Source organism: Macrotis lagotis, chromosome X (genome assembly GCF_037893015.1).
Source record: "Macrotis lagotis isolate mMagLag1 chromosome X, bilby.v1.9.chrom.fasta, whole genome shotgun sequence".
Lineage (NCBI taxonomy): Eukaryota > Metazoa > Chordata > Mammalia > Peramelemorphia > Peramelidae > Macrotis > Macrotis lagotis.
The window spans coordinates 74,141,823-74,163,339 of NC_133666.1; the positions used below are offsets into that span (position 1 = coordinate 74,141,823).

Consider the following 21,517-nt stretch of genomic DNA (forward strand, 5'->3'; position numbering starts at 1 on the left):
TGGATGAAATAAGCTAGCGGTTTCATACCAGGACCATAACAAAGTGCCTCCCATCTGTCAACTCACTGAAATAATGCAGAGTGGGGCATTTCAAAGTGTCTAGAGGCAAAGCAAGGATGGCAAGAGGCAGTGACTGCAGAACAGTCAGTGCAAAGGTGTGGAGACAGTAGATAAGGTGGTAGGAGAAGGATACTAAGAGAAGCTTGAATTGCTCCCAGATGGGGAGCCCCAGGAGGGGGCCCACTGGAGTCTCAGGAGTTGGTTGGCCTTAGCCTTGGGAAAATCACCACTTTGGTGGTGTAGTGGAGAATGTAGGCAGGAGGGAGGAAGGCCTGAGTATGTATGATCCTGGTCAAGTCACTTAAATCTTTGGAAAATGAGGATGATAATTTGGCTGCCTCTTCAGGGTCAGGGTGAGGTTCCAATGAGATATGAGAGGCAAAGCCCTTTGTAAATCTTGAAAGTGCCATGGAAATGCTCACTGCTGCTGCTGCTATGGACCAAAGGCTTTCTGTGCCTCCACCTACCTACCAAGTTGATCACTTCAGTATGACTGACCTTTGCTCAACCTTATAGTTTTCTGTCCCATCAGCCCCAGGCCCCAGGAGGCCAGTATCCACTTTTGCTTCATCTACAGGTAGAGATGGAAGCTCAAAGTGTCTATGAGGCAGAGGCTGTGGCTGATCAGGAATACCCCTCTGCATCTTCTGCTCAAAGTCCTTCAGGAAGAGAGAGCCTACCACCTCCCCAGGCAGCCCCTCACACTCAAGGAAAACTCGGATGGTTTGGCAGTCCCGATTTTGAACTCAAACCTCCCTCTGTCCTTTCCCCCACTGCTTCTAGCTCTGCTGCTTCCACAAGAGGGCTCTCATTCCCTTCCTCCCTCCAGATACAGAGGAAGAGGGGTTTCTGGGTTCCCCAGGTCACTTTCTGGCCTGCTACTCCACTCCCTTCTTGTGGGGCTACAATCTCTGGCCCAACCCAACTGTCCCGTTTCCCTCCTTCCTCTCACTACCTAGCTCTCAGCACCCATTAAGTGAGCTCCCTTGGCTAACGGACCCGCTGCCCATGGTTGTGCTTCTTAAACAGTTGGGCCCCAAACCCTTTTCATGGTTTCCTGGCTCCTCCTCCACATTCCTACTCAAGCTTCCCCAGGATGAATTTTCTAATCCCATGTCACACTTGTCTCCTTCCTGTTCTGTGAGTAAGCCATGTCTCCCCACCCTGGGCCTCGGCTCATGCTGTTCCCTCTTCCTGAACTGCCCACACTAATCATGGTGGCTCACAGGCCCTTAGCACTTTCAGGCTTAACAGTAGCTTGGTCTACAATACCTCTGGGAAGTAAGGAGTGGTGGTATTATTTTATTTTATTTGTTTATTTCAGGCAATGGGGTTTTTAAGTGACTTGCCCAAGGTCACACAGCTAAGCAATTATGAAGTATCTGAGGCTGGATTTGAACTCAGGTCCTCCTGACTCATGGGCTGGTACTCTACCTACTATGCCACCTAGCTGCCCCTGAGTGGAGGTATTATTGTCTCATTCATTTTACAGATGAGAAACTAAGACTCAGATTTAGGCAGTGAGCTGTCCATGGTCACACAGATAATGGATTACAAACAAGCAGCCCATGAAGTCATTCTAGATTATTCTAGCCCCTAGCCATCTCAGGTGACTCTTTGCCCTTATTCTTCCTTCAGTGCTCAGTACACAAAAAAACTCCTGCTGTTTACATAGTTCAGTTGTTTCCAACATGCCCCCCCACAAGTAGGCCTGAGGGCAGACTCATAGGATGGGATAAGAGAGTTGGGGCTGGGCACACTGGTGGGAGCCATTGCCACTGATGGACTACTCACATACACACCACACATAGCACATACATAGTATATCCTACACACACATACTACATATAACAAACAGACACACACACACACACACCCTCAACATTTGGAATTAAGCATGTATCCTTTGGAGTTGGGAGCAGGGCTTCCATGGGGAGGAAAGGGCTGATAGGAGACTTTAGGAGATGACTGGCAATGAAGGACCAGATACTCTCCTGTAAAGTTGCAAGAGGAGACAATCCCCTCACCCCACCCCAGCAGGGGGCTGTTCAGACCTACTTTCTCACCCAGAAAAGGTACCTTCTGTTCTCCCCAATGCTAGCAGACATGCTCTGAGGGAACAGGTGTACCCAGCTGCTCTGTACCCTCCTGAACAGAGGGCCCCTGGAAGTGTTGCCTTCACCCACCTTCTAGCCACCAAAGAAAGTAGATGCCGGGCCAGAAGCAGCCATAGCTTGGTGGTGCTCTCTAAGCTTCCCCTCTGACCCTGGCCTATCGCTGAAGTTTCCAAGTGAGGCTCCACTTCTGGTTGTTCCCGGTTGCCCTCTTCTGTTGTCCAATCCTCGGGGTGATGAGTCATGCTGGGGATCCTGGGAGCACCAGGGCAGGGGCAATAAGATCAATCAGCTGACCGGCTTTATGCCTGCACCACCTCAGATCCATCCCTGGACTAGAGGCACGTTGACATACCACCTACCTCACAGGCTGACTGGCCTTCCTGGTGATCTTTGCCGATTCCCATTCATCTGGAGAAATTTCCTACAAGAAAGACCTCAAGAAATTAGGGAGCCTGTCTCATACTGCCACCCCAGAGGGGCCCCGGGCCTGCTGTACCACCATGGCTAGGCACAACACAGAGCCTGAGAGAACAGGAGCTTGTGGGTTGGGGCTGCAGGGCCTGGGGGCCTGCCACGGCCCCCTTCCTCCACCCCCTTGGAAGCCCTGCCCCAAACCAGTTGAGCATGTTTGCTGTTTGCTCTGGCTCCTGCCCTTGTTCCACCTCCCTCCAATCTCACCAGCATCTTCATGAGGCCATAATGGTCACTGGATAAGGCCTATAGCTACAAAGGACCAAGATGTCTGTCTGGAGGCATTTGTCTCATGGCTGTGAGGATTGCTCCCCAGCTGAATGTGGATGGATTCAGACCTTGCCACTAAGCCCCAAGCTCCAAACCAATCAGGAGGCTGTGGGAATACCTGCCTGCCTGCCTCTCCCCCACCTTCTCAAGTCAATGTTCTGGAGGTCCAAGACCTGGGGTCAAATCCTGCCTCTTGACACTGCTTCACTTCCCTGAGCTGCCTCAGTTTCCAGAAGTCTTTGGCTTCAACTAGAGGCTTCTAAGGGCTTTCCCAATTAGAGATACAAAGTCTTGAGACTTAGGATTCTTCTGGCCACATGCTTCTGGAGTTCCCAGATCTCCAATTTGCCCCTATACCTCATTTCCTCAAAGAGGTTCAGCTCTTTCCTCCTCTGCTCCCAGTGAGCTCATTTGCCAGCCTCAAAACCACAGAATAAGGGAGCTTGAGGGAGCCTCAAGGTCACCTTGCCCACTTTGCAGATGAGGAAACCAAGGCCCAAAGGGGAAACTGAGTCACCCTTGGTCACCTGACCAGATCCCAATTTCAACAGGTTTCCTTTCCTTTCCCTGGGGGTGGTTTATGAGCATCATTCATCCTTCCTTTCTCTAATCATTGCCATGATTTCACCCAGAACCTGCTAAGTCAAACCAAGGCAAGACAACAAATATTTATTAAGCTCCTATTGTGGATAAGACACATTGCTAATCACTGGGAGTACAAAAAGAGGCAAAAGATGGCTCCCCTCTATCCAAGGGCTGCCAGTCCAAGGAGGAATACCACCTCTATCCATGGATGACCAATAAGACATCCATGGGAGAAGCTGGAGGTAATCTTAGAGGAAGGCCAATTCAGAGCTTTGCTACTCTGACCTTAGGCAAATCATTTCCCTTCTCTAAACTTACTTCTGTTTCCTCCATCATGAAATGAGGTGGGATTAGAATGATGATCTTTGATGCCCATGATTCGAGTGTTTCAGTTCCCAACAGTGGAGCCATGATTTCCCATCCCCCAACCCCTTAGAGCCCTACTCCCCTCTCTGCCTGAGTTTCCCAGGTACTAACAGGGACAGTGGAGGCACCAGAAACTCTGTTAGGTGGGAGCTTAGGCCCCACTCTGTATCCCTCCAGGCAAGTGGCAGCAACAGCCCACCAAAGTTGAGTGACCTTCAAATCACAAGCCTAAGGTAGCTGCCATTAGTGTCTGGACCAGGGCTTCTGTTTCTCATTTTCCCCCATGTTCAGAGAAGCCAGACCCTCCCCACTCTGAGAAGCTACCCATGGGGGGGCAGAGAGCCCTGATAGACCCTCCTCATTTTCTCTGGTGGGCCAAGACAACTAACTGGTCCTTGGACACTAGGCCAGGTCAGCTGGGCGTGACTGATGAGGACTCTTAAGGACACGTTTTCTGCTCCCAAGATTTTTGGCCCTCAGGCCTGGCTGCCCCTGGCCTTTCCCATCAGCTCTCCACACCATCCATCCACATCCCAAGCAAGCCTTTGGCAACTTCTCCCTCCTGCAGCAACTATCACACAAATCAAGAGAAGCTGAGCCAACAGCTCCTTGCAAATTAAATTTTTTTTTTTAAAAAAACCTGTGGCCACCCGTGGTTGACTGCAGCTCTGGCACCATGGCTGCCTGAGCTGGGCACTGTGCTCAGGGGCCCAGTCTTGGACTGCACTGCCCCCTCCACAGCCACAATGCAGTCCCTTGTGGTGCAGAGGACAGTGTACTCTACCAGGCCAGTGCCAATCCATCAAGCCCATGGGTCAAGGTGGGCCAAGCCAGACAAGGAACAAGCCCGCCCCCCAGGGGCTTCCGGGACAAGGTGTGGCTCCTTTCCACCCACTGTCCCAAGAGCCCCAAGTGGTGCCTGGGAAGTAGACGGACACAGGGATGGGCCACCCTGGCAATCCTGGCCAACTGTCTGGGACAGGAAGGAACATGGCCTGCCTGGATGCCCTCATGGAGAGTGACTATGGGGAGGCCACTGTGAATGAGTCACCCTGCCCACTGAGGGCTAGACAGGGTGAAGCAGGAGAACAGAGGGGAGCAGACAACAGCCTAGGCAGAGTGCACCGCCCCCCCGGAGGCTGGGTACTGACCTTCAGGGAAGGATTCCTGGCCTTCCAGGAGGGGCCACCCTCTTCTCCGTCCTTGTGCTGGGGTCCTGGGTGACAACAGGTGCAGCATGCCCACTGCTGTTGGTGGCAGTGGTGGTTCCGGTGGCCACTGAGCACACTTCTCTTCAGAAGGATGGGACAGTAGCCGCACACATCATGGCCCACAGTTCCCTGTATACCACATGAGTAGGAGCAGGGCCGGAGGCACTCCAACTCCCCACAATGGGTCAGGGGCTGGTAACACATGGGCTGTTCCAGATCCTTGTTCACAAAGCATTCTGAGTAAGGGGCTGGCTCAGGGGACAGGGAGGCTGAAGGATGATAAGCTTGGTCCACCGAATGGTGCCGCAGATCCCTGCAACCAGTGCTTACTGGCTGGAAGGCAGGTGGGTCAAGTGGTTTCTGCCTCAGGGTAAAGGATTTCCCGTGACCAAGGGATGAAGCTGATGGTGGCAATGGCTTGCTGGTGTCTTCAAAAAACTTCTTCCTATCGGCAAAAGGCACAAAGATGCCCTCCTCCCCAGGAGGGCCATCCAGCTCCCTACTCAGCTTCAAGACCCCACTTGGGATCGGCACTAGCTGAGGCTGCAGTTTCCGCTCTGGAGACCACCGCCAGCGGCCTCCCCGAGCCCCAGGTTGGGGCCTGGGATTGGATGGGCCATGCCCAAGAGCTTTGCTCCAGGGGTGGAGGCCAACTGCAGGCTGCCAGGACCTCTGGCCAGGGCCCTCCAGTGGGGTCCTCAATTCACAGCCTTCTGCTGTCTGACTTAAGCACTCTGAGGATCTGGCCCTTAGCATGCTCCCACCAGGTTGGATCTGAGGGGAGAACCGGTCTCCTGGGCTAGGCAACCTCCATTGAGCTGACCCTGCGGGGGTCTGTAGAGGGGCTGGGAAGGTTGGGGAGGACCCAGGCCCTGGGGCGGGTAGGAAGGCTGCCAGAGCAGGAGCTGGAGGCTGTGGAGGCTGCACAGCTGCAGGGGTGATTTTGGGAGCTTCAGGAGGTAGAGGTCTCAGGGCCTCTTCTATAGGCTCCTCCATCTCCTCCACGGGCTCTGGCTCCTCTGCATCACCCTTGATCTTCTGCAGCTGGGCCTTCCTCCTCTGGATCTCATTGCGCAGATTGGTGGCAAAGCGCTCACTCCTGCGTCTCGGTTGGGTAGCCCGGTGGCGGGTCCCATTGCTCCTGCGAGCCTGACTGGGGCAGCTGTTCTTGGCCTCCCGGCTCTCCTCGGAGCTGACTGGTTGTGGAGCATCATCCAGGTCTGAGAGCTGGGTGGAGGCTGTCCCAGGAGGGGGGCTGCTCTGGCTCAAGCTTTCTGCTGGCCCCACTGTTCTCTTCTCATCTTCTGCCACTGGGTGGGTACTATGGAGGGGGGACAGGGTCCAACGATGCCCCTCTTGCCTGGTCTGTGGTTCAGCCCCATCACTGTCCCCATCCCTCTCCACACCAAGGTGCAGTGATCGAATCTGGGAGGCCAGTAGCTGCTCAGGAGCGCTATGACGGTGGCCTGTCAGCCCAGTAAGGTGGGCAGGAATGGCAGTCGGTACAGCAATAGCCACCTCTTCCTCTTCAGTCTCTCCATTGAGGCTACTGGACAGTGGGGGCTCTCCCATGGCTTGGTCCTGGTCAGGCCACCCTGTCCTCTGAGGGCCATCCCTCAGCAGGAGCCCAGGGTCACAGTGACCAGACTCAGATGGGCAGCTCACCACACAGTACTGCTCATCAGACAGACACTCCTTCCAGGGGCCACAGGGGCAGCAGGGCCCAGGGGGGAGGTCTGAGGAGAGCAGACTTTCCGAGTTCCATCTCTCTTTCAGGTATAAGGCAACACCAGGGACTGAGGCCCGACGCTTCTCTGTCTGCTGGAATTGGGCCTTGGAGGCTCGGAGGCTGTCCCGCCTTACTGGAGGCTGGGGGGGGCTGGTAGGGGCCACAGAAACTTGGGCAGGCCCCTCCTGGGGGCTAGGTGAAGGCTGGACCCTGGGTACCTGCTGACACAAGGGCCCTGCTGCCCCCAGGGTCTCCATTCCATCAGGTCCTGTGTGGAGGTAGAGGCCATTTGGGGCCTTGGCTGACCCGAGGCCTGGCAGGCTGAAGTCTGAGGCTGCCGTCTCCTCTGGCCGCAGGGGCAGGGCATAGTCAGATGTGCTGGAGCCTGCAGAGAAGGAGCTATAGGCTGAGTCCCGCTGACTCTGATATGTGCTCTGCTCCACGGGAGAGCCGTGGCCCTCAGGGCCCACTTGGCTGGGCTGCTCCAGGCTTTCCATGCTGCCGATGGAGCTGCTTTTTTCGGTACTGCCGTGGCGGGACAGTGGGCACCACTGCAGGCAAGGGTCACTGGAGAAACAGAGAAGAAGGGAACTCTTCTGAGGAGGATGCCCTAAAATGCAAGGCCCAGAACCACGAGACCTAATATTTCCTCCCTTCCCCCATTCCGTTCTGTCCTTGCCCTCCCACAGCCCTCCCCTATGTAGACTCTGGCTCTCCCACCCCTTACTGGGAGCCCAGCGGTGCCTTGGGAAAATCTGGAAGAGAGTTATCTTCCTATCCCATTCCCACCCCAAGTTTCCTGGACTCCTTGGTAAATGGTGGCCAGTGACAGCTGCACTGTCATGCTCTGCTTTGGGGCCGGGGGGGGGGGTGCACCTTGGGTCCAAGGGACTGGTTCTTGCCTGTCATTTTCTCCTTCTCTGTCACCAGACCCAGGGACCCAAAATGGGTTGGCAAGGACACCTGGCACCTCTTACACTGGAAGTTCAAGGAAACACAAAAGTTGCCATGGAAAGATCATCAAACTCTAATCCCTGGATCTGGGTTCAAATTCCTACTGAGGTTTACCACTTGGGGGACCTTGAAGGTCTGGCTGCCATTCCTGTCACTCACTGACAGTTGCCAGTGATATAACTCTGGACAGACCCCTTAACCCTACCCTTAAGTGGTCCCTATATGGTCCTGCTGAAATCAGACCCTGGGCCAGGCTACCCCAAAGGAACTCCTCAAAAGCCCAGCTCATAGTACAAGAGCCTCCAGGAATTCCCAACAGACCATTACCTGTTCCTGGCCTGCCAGGTGCACAACCCAGGGATGACAGCTGTCCACCATTTAGCCTTCCAGCATGCAAAGCCCCACCATCCTCTAGGTTTCATTTCCTGGAAAGTCAGAGGCTCCCCAACAATGGCCTCCATGCTGTGTATTACTCCAGAAATGTAAGATTGAGGAGGGACCTCGGACACCATCAAGTCCAGTCCCCTAAAGCTACAGGGAAAGAAACTGAGGCCCAGGGAAGTTGGCTGAGCAACTCCCTCAAGCTCACATAGCTTGTAAGTAGCAGACCTGGAAATTAAAGCCAGGTCCTCTGACCCATAATCTTTCCCTAACCAATCTTTTAACAGACAGGAACCTGAAGCCCACATGGGTGGCAGGGCTCATTGAGCTGGCTGGGAATCCAAGCCAGAGTTGAGAGTCAATTTCATGCTGCCCATGCTGCCACCTAGAATGTGCCCCCCCACCCCCAGACTGTGGGGGAGATGAACTGGTACTCACCTGGGGTCACAGCCCGAATGCCAGGATAAGCTGAAGGGGTCTTCAGGAAAATTCATGGAGATAGCTGCTGCGTCAGGCCGCCCCTCCAGCAGCTTGGCCATGTGCCATGAATGCGGCCTGGCCAGGGGGCTGGTTCTCCTGCCAACAAGAATAGGGAGGAAGTTAGCCTGGGGAGTTGGGGCTGAAATCACTTCCCAGGCAGTTTCCGGCCCACCCCATTTCCCTCCCCCTCATGTATGAGGATGCCTTGGGAGGAGAGAGCAGCCTGGAAAGATGGACCAGCTGGCCTCCTCTTCAATTTTCGGGTGGACACTGGACAAGCTGCTTTCCCTGGCCAGGGAGAAACTCATCTGGCCAGTCTCCTGAGAAGAAGTAAACATGGGAATCAGGGGACACTGAAGGATGCCCCTTCAGGGAAGGCCCAAGGAGATCCCAAAACAGGTCCTGGAAAGCCTGCAATAGAATCTTCAGCTGCCTCAGATATCTGAAGCCTTAGCTAGTTGTCCCCCAAAGAATCACCAAATGGCCAAACTACAAAAGGGGAAGGGGGTGGCTCAGCTGCCATCGAGACCAACCAGAAAGCATAGTAAGAGGGCGCCAGCATCTCCTCGCAAACCACCAGGGACAGTGTAGTCCTCTCCCCAGCCATGGGGCTCAGCTCTGTCTATGAGGATGACATTCATGACACATGCTCCAGATGTACCTCTTCCAATTTCCCTCCATTGCCCCTCTTGGCTCTGCTCTCAGGACCAAAGGGAACAAAGTCAAGCCCTTCACTACACAACAACCTCATCAGAATCTTTTCAGGAGACCATCCTGATGCCCGAGTCCTCTCTTCTCCATGCCAAACATGCCTAGTTCCTCCAGCTGACACTACTGCTACCATTACATCATTTCTCAGGTGTCCCTATCCCATGGCTTTTTACAGAACCTACTCCAGCTTGGCCATCCTCCCCCAGATATGTCAGAATTGAACACAACATCCCAACTGAAATCTGACCAGGGCAGGGGCCAGGGGACTGTCCTTCCCCTTATTCTGGACTCTTGGGAGCACAGATGTGTTTGGCCACCACACACCTCATGCTGGGGTCCCACTTTTCATGACAGGCCTGCAAACACTTCCCTTAGCCCACATCAACACACACACAACATGCAGATACCAACATTCACATACACACTGCCCCAGCTCAATCATGGACCATAAAGAAAAGGCTGGTGCAGAACCAGCATCCTTTCACCCTCATTGAAATGGTCATGGTCAGGCCCCTCCACCTCTACTTCCTAGACTTCCCCTCAGCCCTTCAGGCAGAAGAGCCCCCATCTCCACCAGACATAGCCAAGTACTGTGTCAGAGCTCCCCAAGGAGACATGAGGCTGCCACGGAGCCCGTCCTTTAAGCCAGCCTTCTACATAGGCCATGTCAACAACTGATACAATGGTACGGGATTGGTAGTAGATGACACCTTGGCCAGTGATAGCAGAAAAAGCCCTTGGGAGAGGTGTGGCGGGGGAAGAGTCTAGGACCACAGGCACAGCAGCAAGGGATCTTGGGCAATATGGAGTCCACCTCTTCATTTTACAAAGGCTTCATTTATTAAGCCCAGGGACAAGGGAGTCCCCCAAGGATACACATATGTACACAGTAGAGCAAGAATGGGAATCAGGTTCTCTGTCCCACAAGAGCCACTCTCAGAGGTAAAGGGAAGTCAGCTGGAGGGAAGAGGCCTTCCCAAGTATAGAGGGGTTCAGAGAAAAGGGAGAGTCCCGGCAGGGGGGAGATGGGACAAGTCTGGCAAGAGCCAAGCCAATGGCAAGACACCAAGTCCCACGATCTGCATTTGAGGTCTGGCTCTGCATTCTTCTTGCCATGTGACCAAGGCAGTTGGCATCCAGGCTGGGAAAAGAAGATGCAGAGTAGACAAGAGGGCAGCCTTTGAAGTCTTTGGAGGGCATACTGTAAAGGTGAAATATTTGAGGCCAGGTGACCAACCCAAGAGGCTGACTGAAACTGGTCATCAGAACAAATTTTGCAATGCCTAAAGCTGCTCCAGAGTGCAATGGGTCAACTCCAGGGGAAGGAGTCACCCCCCTTACCAAAGGCCTTCGGCCCTTGCAAGATTCAGACAGTCTGAAAAGACTCAGAAAGAATAAAAAGGGGAGCCAGGGAAATAATCAATGTGAGCCACAAAAGAACTCTGATAGATCAATCCAGTGACAAGCCCAGCTTTGTCGGGACAAGCCTGGCTTCTTCAGGAGAGTAGAGAGAGCCAGCCCTTCCCCCTCCAGATGTGGGGGACCATGGGAGGAAGCAAGTACACACTGTCGGAATAGACAATTTGGTTCAACCACACCTTTTCGGTCGTAGGAAGTGGCAATGATGGAAAACAAGCATCACTAGAATATTTGAGTCTTTAAAAAGACACACACACACACACATATACAAACACACAGACTCCTCACATGCTCACTCCTTTCTTTCTACATTTGTTCTGCCTGCCTATGATGGTGCAACCTAGAATCACAGGAACAGAGCCCTCGTGTCTGAGTAAAGAAACCAATACCCAAAGAGAGTGAACCTTGCCCAAGCTCACATAGCCTAGGTGTGGCAGAGCTAGGACTTGCTTGAGAACCTAGAGCTTCTGATCCCAACCCACTGCTCCATTCACTGCCCTGCCCTGCCACCAATCATCAGTGCCCCAAGCCTGGGATGGGACTGTACTGTGAGTCTGGCACCTAGGCCCCTTACATCTTTGCTTCCCATTGACCAGGCTTGTGACTGAGAGCTGGAGCTGCACAGTCTGCTGCCTGCAGGCCAAAGTCTCCCAACCTCCTGTCTACTTGGGTTGGAAAGCCAGGGCCCTATTCAGGGAAAAACTTCTGTATGACGGAAGGGACGTGCTTCTTGTTTTCATTCTAAAACCTCCAAGCTCCCTGAGGAGCCCAGATTGTTCAAGGAGAAGCTCCAACTAGAGCCTCAGTCACCTTGCCCAGAGAGGGGCCCAGGGGAGCTCAGAAAGGGGGCCTGCAGAGCTTGCAACTCTCCTCCAGAACCTGGCTCCTTCCTCGGCCTTAGAGTCCAAGCTTTAGTATCATCTCCTTGGTTAGTGTGGAGTCAAGGAAAAAGGTTCTCAGAGCAGCTGAAGGAGGCAGGGGCTGGGGTCAGATTGGGGACAGAATCCCCAATGTGAACACTCCCCCTTTCAAGTGGGCATTCAGTTTCTGCCCAAAGACTTTCAAGGTGGTCTGGTGGCCCAGTCAACACTCTCTTGGTTTAGCCTTTCCTTACAAGCAGCCGCCATCTGCTCCCTGCCACTTCTGCTTCTGCTCTCTGGGGCCAGCGATAACTAGATTCATCCCTCTTCCCATTAAATACTTGAAGATGGCAGTCGTGTATCCTAAATCTTCCTTTCTCCCTATTAAGGAGCCCCAGCAGCTTCAGCCAATCATATAGTAGAACATCCAAACCAGAGTCCAGTGTACCAAAGTTGGCGGCCCTCAGAAGGGTCTGAGCAGATCAGAGGGCAGAGATGGGGGCCCAGCACATCCATTAATCCTAGCCCTCTGTCCTGGCCCCTATGGCTCTCTCAGCTAAGTTCAAGTTGGCAATGACTTTTGCACTAGATGTGCCTGTAGCCCATCATGGCCCCCAGATCTTTTTCAATCACTTTCTTTTACTCTAGGCTGTTCAGGCCCCTGGAGATCCATAGTCCTACTTTTTCTAGCATGGCCGGGAGTACTAGAAACAGATTACGAAAGCCCATCAGCATCTTTTTCAAAAGTGGCAGACAAACATGGCGGATCTGGCTTCCCCTCAAGCCATGGGAATAGAGAGGACATTTTTCAAGCTCCTCGTGTAGCACCTTGCAGAAGTAAAGCTAGTCAATAGGAACTAAGGGCAAACACTTTGATCCTCCTATCTCTGGGCTTCAGTTTCCCCTTCTCTAAATTCTAGGTTTCTCAACAGAGAAAAGAAAAGGGGTCCTGCTCTGCAATTCCTATGGAAGATGGTACTGTCTCTAATACGACTTCTACTGAGGTGTAGGTGCCTAGTCTAGATTCAAGGGAAGTGAATTCCCTCAGGGTCTAACTGGATGGATGGGTCAGAGATGAAACTTGACTCCATGGTTTACTGGTATTGAGAGAGCTGTCTAGGTGGGCTGTAGCACTGCTGTCTCTCCATCATTCTATATATACTTTAGGTAAAACTGTTAAGGTATGATACATCTCTATAATTTGGTGCCACTTTTCGCCTGTCCAAAATCTCTGTCTAACCTCTCCCCAGAGGTCAGGTGGGACTCAGTTGGCCCACAAGCCTGGCCACACACAGACACGCAGACACAGACACACACACCTTGTCTCCGCCTCTTGCTCCATCCATGGCAATGCCAGCAGACACCTCCCTCGCTATTCCTCCAAGGTCTCCCACTGCCCCTACCCCATGCCTACCCAATGGATTTTCTAAGGGCAATAAGAAAGGGGCTTTTGAAGAAGAAAAGAGCAATAAGGCCCAGGGGCACCTACCATGGAAGTTCCCCAGGGTGGAGAGTAGGCGTCCAATTGGCTGCACCCTCAACTCAGTAGGGTACCACCTCAATAGGGGCCATTGAGGGCACCATGTGCAGGCCTAGTCCAGGATGCTCAACTGCACCCTGGCCTCCCTGGCTTCAAAAACAGAGAGAAGGGAGCTCACAGGCTAGGGAGCAGCTGTTGGGCGAGCCTGGGTGTCAACATCCTCCTGCGAGCTGCATGGGACTGACAAGGCCACCCTCAGCAGTGGGTGGCAGAGAGAAGGATGGAAGGACAGGCAGGCAGCATAAACAGCCCCCCAACTCCTCTGGCCATGCCCCTCCCTCTGCCGAAGCCCAGCAGCCAATGAACAGGCTGGGCTCCCGGCCATGGCGAGGACTCAGGAAGGGAGCAAGGAAGTGATGTTTGGGAAAGATAAAGCGGGTGTCCAAAAGGAATTTTTAAAAATACACGTTTAAGTGGGAGCGACAAATGCTCGAGACAGAGACACACTTCAAAGAATTCCACAGCTTCCTGGTCCAAAGGGACCCCACCCATCCAGGCCTGAGGCTAGGAAGCTTGTGGTCAGTCATGCCAGACTTAACTTGGGAAGATGGGGGCCCACGGAGTCTCAACACATTGTCCAGACACACCAGGGACTTCAGGCATGAAAAGGGAAGTGAAAGTGACCTCTAAGTCCACACTCAGGGAAGAGAAGAGAATTGCTAAAGGCTGAACACATTGTAAGAGCCTAGGAACAATCCCAGTTCCTGGATTTCCAGAAAAGATGATCTGCTTTAGGCTGGCCCAGCCTGCTGCCCATCAGAGCTCAAGAAAGGGGCTTGTGAAAACTGTATACTCAGGATCTAAGCTCACCTTTGCTACTAACCCATTGAGTGACCCAAGTGGGGATGAAGGAGCAGCTGCATCTCCCTGCGGCCCTTCCCTTCTCTGTGAACTGAGGGGGTTGGGATCTGAAGTCAGGGGAACCTCATTCAAATTTCAGTTCTTCTAGGTGGGTCCCGACTGGCACCACCTCAGTTTCCTCCTCTAGGAAAGGAGGGAGTTGGCCCAGAAATCCTTGAGCTCTCTTCAACAGGCCTTAGCTGGGAAAACCAGAACTCCAAAACCACTCCCACTGAACTACTCCAGAGTCGGACCTAGAGAATTGCTCCCAACACTTCTGGCCCCAGATACCTCAAACATCAAGGTTTATGCTTCCTTTCCTGGCTGGGGACCAGTTTTCCTGCTCTGCTCCCCAGCTAAGAGTCCCCAGTAGCTGGCCCTAAGACCATTGCCCCCAGGGCATCTTCTGACCCTACAGAATCTGTACCAGGAGCTCTTCTTTTTTTTCCCAGAGGGAGCCCTACTTGGCTCAGAAAGCATTCAACCCTCAGCCTCCCAGGCCCTTTGCCTTCTCCACTGTGTGGAGGGGGGTCATCAGGAAGCCCAGAGGGAGGCAGGAGGAAAGTAGGAAAGTACACAGGTCCTCAGAGTTCAGATCACTTGATTGAGCAAGCATTTCTCAGGCTGGGCCCTGTGCTGAGGGGTGAGCCAACCAGTATGTGCCCTAGGAGCTGGCATTCTTCTGGGGATAGGGGCAGAGTGACCCCATACTGTGTACAGAGGAGTAAAAAAGCAAACAGAAGATCCTCTGAGGAGGGAGGACATTTGAGGGGTGGGGAAGGGATTTGGCTGGAACAATGAGGGCATCAAGGGGACTGCTGCTTGAACAGCCTAGAAAGACAGATAAGAGGACCCAGACTTTGAAAGAGTGTCAAAGCCAAGTTGAGGAATTTGACTTGTATCTAGAGGTAAGAGGGAGTCATTGAATCTTCTTGAGCAGAAGAAACCGGTGCAGTCAGATTTTGATATGTTTTAGGAATCCTGATTAAACAACTATGTTCAAATTGAACTGGAGAACATATACAAAAATATTTCATAGCAGCTCCTTTCATAGCGGCAAAGAATTGGAAATGGAGGGGAACGGCTAAACAAACTGTGGTATATGAATGTAATGGAACACTATTGTTCTGTAAGAAATCATGAGGGGAAAAAAGAAATCATGAGGGAGGGGACTTCAAAAAAACCTGGGAAGATTTACTTGAACTGATGTAGAGTGAAGTGAGCAGGACCAGAACATTCTACACACTAACAGCAACATTGGATGATGATCAACTATGATGGACATGTTCATTTCAGCAGCATGATAATCAAAGACGATTCTAAAAGTCTTGTGATGGAAAATGCCATCTGTATCCAGAGAAGGAAGTGTGGAGTTTAATGCAGAACAAAGCTCACTATCTTTGATTTTTAAATGTTTCTTACGTATTATGTTTTTTCTGTTTTGATCTGATTCTTCTTTCACAACATGATTAATCTGGATCTATGTTTAGCATGGTTACACGTGTAGAGCCAATAGTAGATTGCTTTCTGTCAGGGGGAGAGGGGGGAGAAGGAGAAAAATGTAAAACTCAAAGCTGTGCAAAAAATGATTATTGAAAACTACTGTTGCATGTAGTTGGAAAAATAAATAAATAAATAAAATATTTTTGAAAATGATCTGGAGCGGAGACAAGAGAGAAATGGGAATCAATTGAGAGGCAGGTTGGAGAGTCCAAACAAGAAGTGCTGAGGATCTGAATGAAGCTGGTCACTTAACCAGCACAGGAGGAAAAGCAGATGGCAGCATTGGCAAGACTTGGCAGCCACTGACTTATGGGGGGGCAAGAATAGCTGAGGATGGCACTCACACTGGGAGCCCATGTGAGTGACACACAGAAAGAGGGAGTAGTGAAGAAGGAAGGTCTGTGAGTCAAGAGAACAAGTTCCTTTTGGACACATCTGGGTGGAGACATCAGTTTAGGTAGGTCTGGACACTCTGTCCAGATCTGAGAATCATCATCATAACGATACCAACTGAACTAAGAGTAGAGAGCAAAAAGAGTCAGGCCCAGGACAATCAAGACTTTGCTTATGGGGTACTTGCCAATCCCTGCTCTTTTTTGGGTGCTGCCAACTTGGCAGCAGCTCTGACCCTGGAGGATCACCTAGAAAGGCTGGGCAAACATGAATAGGCCAGCTCTGTCTCCCTAGTGCTGGTTAGCTGGGAGAAGGGAGGTAGCCCTTGGTAGCTTGGTGATCTCCAGTGCTTCCTTCAGACTTCTCCCCCACTATTTAACTGCTAGAAAGAGCAGCCCCACTTGCAGCTGGCATCCCCTCAGCATTCCACTGACTGCCCCCATCCCAGTTATAACAGCCCCCAGGGTTCTAATGTTCTGAGGTTGATGTTTTAGTGCTCCCACTTTAAAGATGAGAAAATGAAGGCTCTGAATAGTAGCTAACTTACTGGTTCGAGGTCACTTAATGAGAGTAGGTGGCTGATGAAACATGGGAACTCAGGCCTCCCAGTTCCAAGTCTGACCCCCTCAACTCTGCCCTCAGTCAGCACCCATCTTGACTGCACCAACTCTTCAAAGCCCAATGATTGCTCAGATCCATTGGTTTTTCTCTTACTTCTTCCTTGAGCTGTCTGAAACATTAGCCACATGAACCTTCTCCTTCTCCCCTTGCTGCATTTTTCTCCTCCCTCCCTTCATTCATTCACAACAGTGCATCCTCCTTGTCTGTCTGCATCCTGTCCTAGGTCCTCAACTCGCCTAAGAATTTAGTAAATGATCCTTGTTGTACTGATAACTAGACATTTAATGTCTTGATGCTGTCCTCTGATTCTGTGACTTTGCTGCTCCCCTTTGCTCTCCAGTGAGTGTCCCCCCTTCCCAGTTCTAAATGCCTGCTTTTGACAACTAAGTCCAGGCTGCTGGGTGGAAGGCCATTCTTGCTTTAACCTGGATGGATGAACTGAACTTGTACAGAAAAGGAAACTCATCATTCTCCCCAAATCCCATTTGTTAATGGTGTCTCCCCTGTCATGCTCCATGTCCTCTAGACACAAAGTCCTCTCTACCTCCTCAGGCCCCTTTGCATCCCTAATGGCCATTAAGTTGCCAAACAGTGGACCTTCCCCATCTCCCTGGTCATCAGCTGCACTCCCAATTCAGCCCCTCCTTGTCTCCCTGCAACCAGGCCGTCCTGCCCCTGCCCCAGCCAGCCTGCACACTCTGCCAGACTAATCTGACTAATGCATAGTTCTAATCATGGCGTTCTACTGCTCAAACTTGGCACCCTACTTCTTGTCAAAGAAAGTCCGCATTCCTCAGCTCTGCACCCAAGGTCTTCCGCAATCTGGCTCTGACCACTCTTTGCAGCTTTGCCTCCCCCAGCTCCCTGCCTTGGGCACTCCCAGGGACAATTTCCCCTTTTCCAAGACAAGTGCTATGACCCCTGTGCCCAGGAAGCCCCTGTGTTCAAGTTGGGGCTACAATCCTCCTCAAGTCCTGAGGGTCAATGCCATTGCTTTATCTCCCAAGATGGCCCTATTCTCTTCAGCCTCAGCTCAGCAGAGCCCCTGGTTTGGGCCTCTTGTCTCCTTCAGAACGTACTTGACTTGGAGCACCTTGGAGGCAGGACCATCTCAGAGTCTTCATCTTGGAAGGCTCTCATGGTCGAAGAAGGAAGTCCTTGGCCTGCCTTTCCCAGCTTTTCTGCCTCCCAGCCTGGGGGGGGGGGGGGGCTGAGGGAGCAGGGACCAGAACATTAAAGACTTAACACCTTGGTTACTTTGTGCTTCAGGGAAGTGATGAGAGCAATTTAAGGACAGGTCGGATAGGGGTGGGACTCAGTGTGGGCACAAAGAATGTGGGCACACCAGCAAGTAGAGGCACTAAAGGACCTGACTGTCCCCTTGGCCCTGGCTTTAGGCTGGGAGGACTCAAAGTTGCTGAGAACCCAGATTTGGCCCAGACTAGCTGACTCTGAGTCTGGATTTCTACAAATTTCCCTCAATTCAGCAGAACTGAGAGCCAAGAAGAAAACGGGGAACTGAGGAAAAGGTCAAGAGGAAAAACAACTGAGGAAAACAGGGACCTGAGGAAAAGATCAAGAAGAAAAGGGAGGCCTAAGGAAAAAGCCAAGAAGAAAAAGGAGAGCAGAGGAAAAGGTCAAGAAGGAAAGGGAGACCTGAAGAAGTCCTTTTGGGTCATTCACTTGAACTATTTGACAACTAGATGGGGATCCAAGGATGCAGACACCAGTACAACATGCTTCACTGGCTTTAAAATAGAAGGGGAACCTACAAGTCCATTCTTCCTCCCCACTGTTTTCCAGGTGAGGAAATTGAGGACCAGGGAGGAGGACAGAATTTAACAAGGTCACAAAGGCAGCAAGTAGTTTCTTGGACTCCAGTCCAAGGATAGTGAAGATTCAATGATAGAGGGAGCTCAGGGATTGACAGAAGTAGAAAACAGAGAGAGGTGTAAGTGATCACTTCAGTGACTTATGGAGACAACACATTCTCCATGATCTCAGCCTCCACCACCAACTTTGTAAACGCTCCAGAGAGTCCAGGCCAGGAAGGTCTTGGGAAGCTTCTAAAAGTCAGAGGAGCTAGGCAACAGTCAAGTGATGATGATGATGATGATGATGATGATAATGGTGATGTTGGTGGTGATGGTAATAATTGTGTGATGATGATGATGATGTTGGTGATGGTGATGGTAATGATAATAAGGATGATGATGATAACATTTATAAAATGCTTACTGTGTGCCAATCACTGCATTGAGTGCTTGCCAATTATTAGCTCATTATTACTAATAATAACCTTTGGAGGTAGGTACTGTTACTATTCCCATTTTCCAGTTGAAGAAAGTGAGGCAGACAAAGGTAAAATGACTCACATAACTGGAAGTGTCTAAGGTCCAGATTTGAACTCAGGTCTTCCCAATTCCAGGTCCTTCTGGCTATCTACTGAACCACCCAGTTGTCCACCTAGCTTCCCCTAGATATTGGAATTATGGGCCGTATGCTCTTTTTCCATCCCAGAGGCCCAGGAGCCTGGAGTTCCTCTTCAAGACAGAGGGAAAGGCAATTAAGGCAACTGTGGTTCCTGTTGCTCAGTAGAAACTGGGATGAAGTCAAGGAGGCCATAACCTACTGGGGGCTCTTTCCTTCTTTGAAAGTGTTTGGATAAGGAGCAACACAAAAGAATGGCCTTGATTAGCTGTGTTTACTTTCGGTGGTTCTTCCCACCTCCCCCCCAAAGAGCACATTCCATGGAAGCCACATGAAGGAACAGCAGCATAACTGGCCCAATGCTCCAGGAAGAGGGCCCTGGAGAGGGCAACCAAGGGAGAGAACAATGCTCTGCTTGTTTATCTGAGAGAAGAGGGGAAAAAAGCCACTTGCCCCTCTTGGGAGGAAAGAGGCAGTGCAGCCTTGCAGGCCTCACCCTGTGGGGCCAGGCTGGCCCAGAGAAGAAAGGGAGTAGGCCTCCACTGGCCCAGAAGAGGCACTGACATTTCCAGCTTCGGGAACTTCGAGGAAGCTCCTAGAAGAGTCAGGCTCACTATGTTGGAGGCCCTGTGGGACCCAGAGCAAGTTATTTCCCTGCCTCTTAGCTCTGCCTCAGCTTTTTTCCCTGTGAGGGAGGAAGCTGGGATCCATGAACACTGTTTCAGTCTTCTAGTCTGACATCTGTAAACCTATGTGTGGGACCTAGAACTGAGGGATCCCTCCCTTCTCTGAAGCTGAAGCCCATGGGTTGTCTTACTTACAGCATGGGTGTGTTTGTCCCCGCTGGGGCACATTGACTGGCAGGGGCGTGTGGCTCTGCCAGCTGCTGGGGGGCAGAAACAGGACTTGAACCCTCATCTTCCTAACCCCTATCCAGTATTCCATGCTTCTGGCATCAAGAGCTAGGACCTTTGATCAGAGAGACAGACAGAGAGGTTGGCAGGGAGAAACCAAGAGATAGAGATAAAGAGACAGGCAGAAAGATAGAGATTGAGAAACACAGAGACAGAGATGGGCAGAAAGGTAGAGACAGAGATCCGAAACAGAAAACCCAGGTCTAGCACAAAAGCTCTGGGTCTGTGGGGGGGAGGACCAGGGTTCCAACACTCTGGGCCGTGAGAGTCTCTTGGTCAACTTTGCCTTGTTGGCCTCCAAGGTCCATCCCAGTGCTAAGAGCTCAGGTTCTCTTTCCCTGCCGTCTCCCACATCCACCCTTTCAGATCTACCTGTGAACAAGGAAGGGAAAGTTTTCAGATGCCTCACTAGGCCTGGTGGGCCATTTGGGGGGTCCATCTAACTCTCATGCTTTCTTTTCTCCCCTAGGGCCCCAAAGCCCAAGGTGGACCAGCCAGGAGACCAGCCTAAGTCAAGGCCTGCTTCAGATGCCTCCTGGTAGTTTCTATGCACCTGTTCTATAGTAAGCACCTAATAAATACCGGCTGACTGTGTGACCCTGGCCAAATAACATGACCTCTCAGTCAGCATTGTTGGGAACAACTTGTTTGCCCATCCACACTAGGAGAGGGACTTCATCCTATTTATGAAATCCTATCTTTAAAAAAACAAAAGAATTTCTAGGTAAGGAAACTAAGGCTGGGGAGGTTAAATAAAACACCTCAGGGCCCTAGGTTTTTGGTGCTGCTGGGCCTAGAGCTTCCAAGGGAGGGGGAGAAGGGCCCTAAACAGCTTTTCTTGACTCCAGAGTGGCAGAGCCGAAACTTTAGGACAGAGCTGTGAGAAAACCCGCTGCCTTAAAAGATCGACATCTTGCCTTGGCTGTGGCCTACAGGTTGGGACTGCGGCCCATGGGTTGGGACTGCGGCCCATGGGTTGGGACTGCTTCCCACTTTCTCATCTTCAGTCCACAAAATGGGGACACCTGTAAAGATAACTAGCTCCAAGGAAGTCTAGGAAGAAGAGCATTCCCAAGGACTGAGCAATGGAGTTATGCCCCCAGATGCCCCTTCCCCAGTCATTATGTTTCTGGAAAAAGACCCCAAGGAAATAAACCAAAGGTGGGGGGAATCACTTTTGTCCCAAGCTCTTCCCAGTAGCATATTTCTAACAGCAAAAGTTTGTAAAGAGCCCAACGAGGAGAGCCTGGGGCCAGGGGCTGGGGGCTGGGGCCCAGGGGTGGCTAAGCAGATCTAAGTTTGTTAGCACCATGTAATACCCTGGAGCGATGATAGCTGAGCCATCTGTGGGACCATGTCCACCCAAGCCGAGGAGAAGAAGAGATCCCACAAGGCCCGGACCCAATGCTTCCAGCAGTGGTCCTAAGGACCAGGATGCAGTGCATCATGGGCTGAGAGGCTGGGTTCTTGGAGGACATCCAATCCAAGTCCCTCTTCCAAGGCATACAAAGAGAAGGTGGTCAGCCAAGGGTAGCCAGGAAGTCTCAAGCTGGCAGAGATGAAATGTGAAGCCAGGATCTTGACATCGAATCCAGGTTCAGCTTAAAGAGTTCTTACTGGGTGTATGGAATGGGCCAGCATCACCACCTTGGAGCTTTCCTA

General features: G+C 51.7%; 1 protein-coding gene across 2 annotated transcripts in view; it reads right to left on the minus strand.

The window, feature by feature from the left end:
• Window positions 1–21,517, minus strand: part of SHROOM4 (shroom family member 4) — a 133,440-nt gene that overhangs the window by 14,493 nt on the left and 97,430 nt on the right. Inside the window, exons 3-6 of one of the 2 annotated variants that reach the window (XM_074208274.1) lie at window positions 8,583–8,720; window positions 5,021–7,376; window positions 2,537–2,598; window positions 2,247–2,429 (exon numbers count right to left, since the gene is read on the minus strand). In XM_074208274.1, the coding sequence (XP_074064375.1) occupies window positions 2,247–2,429; window positions 2,537–2,598; window positions 5,021–7,376; window positions 8,583–8,720 (2,739 nt within the window). The remainder of the gene's footprint in view (window positions 1–2,246; window positions 2,430–2,536; window positions 2,599–5,020; window positions 7,377–8,582; window positions 8,721–21,517) is intronic. The other variant, XM_074208275.1, reaches the window with a different exon arrangement.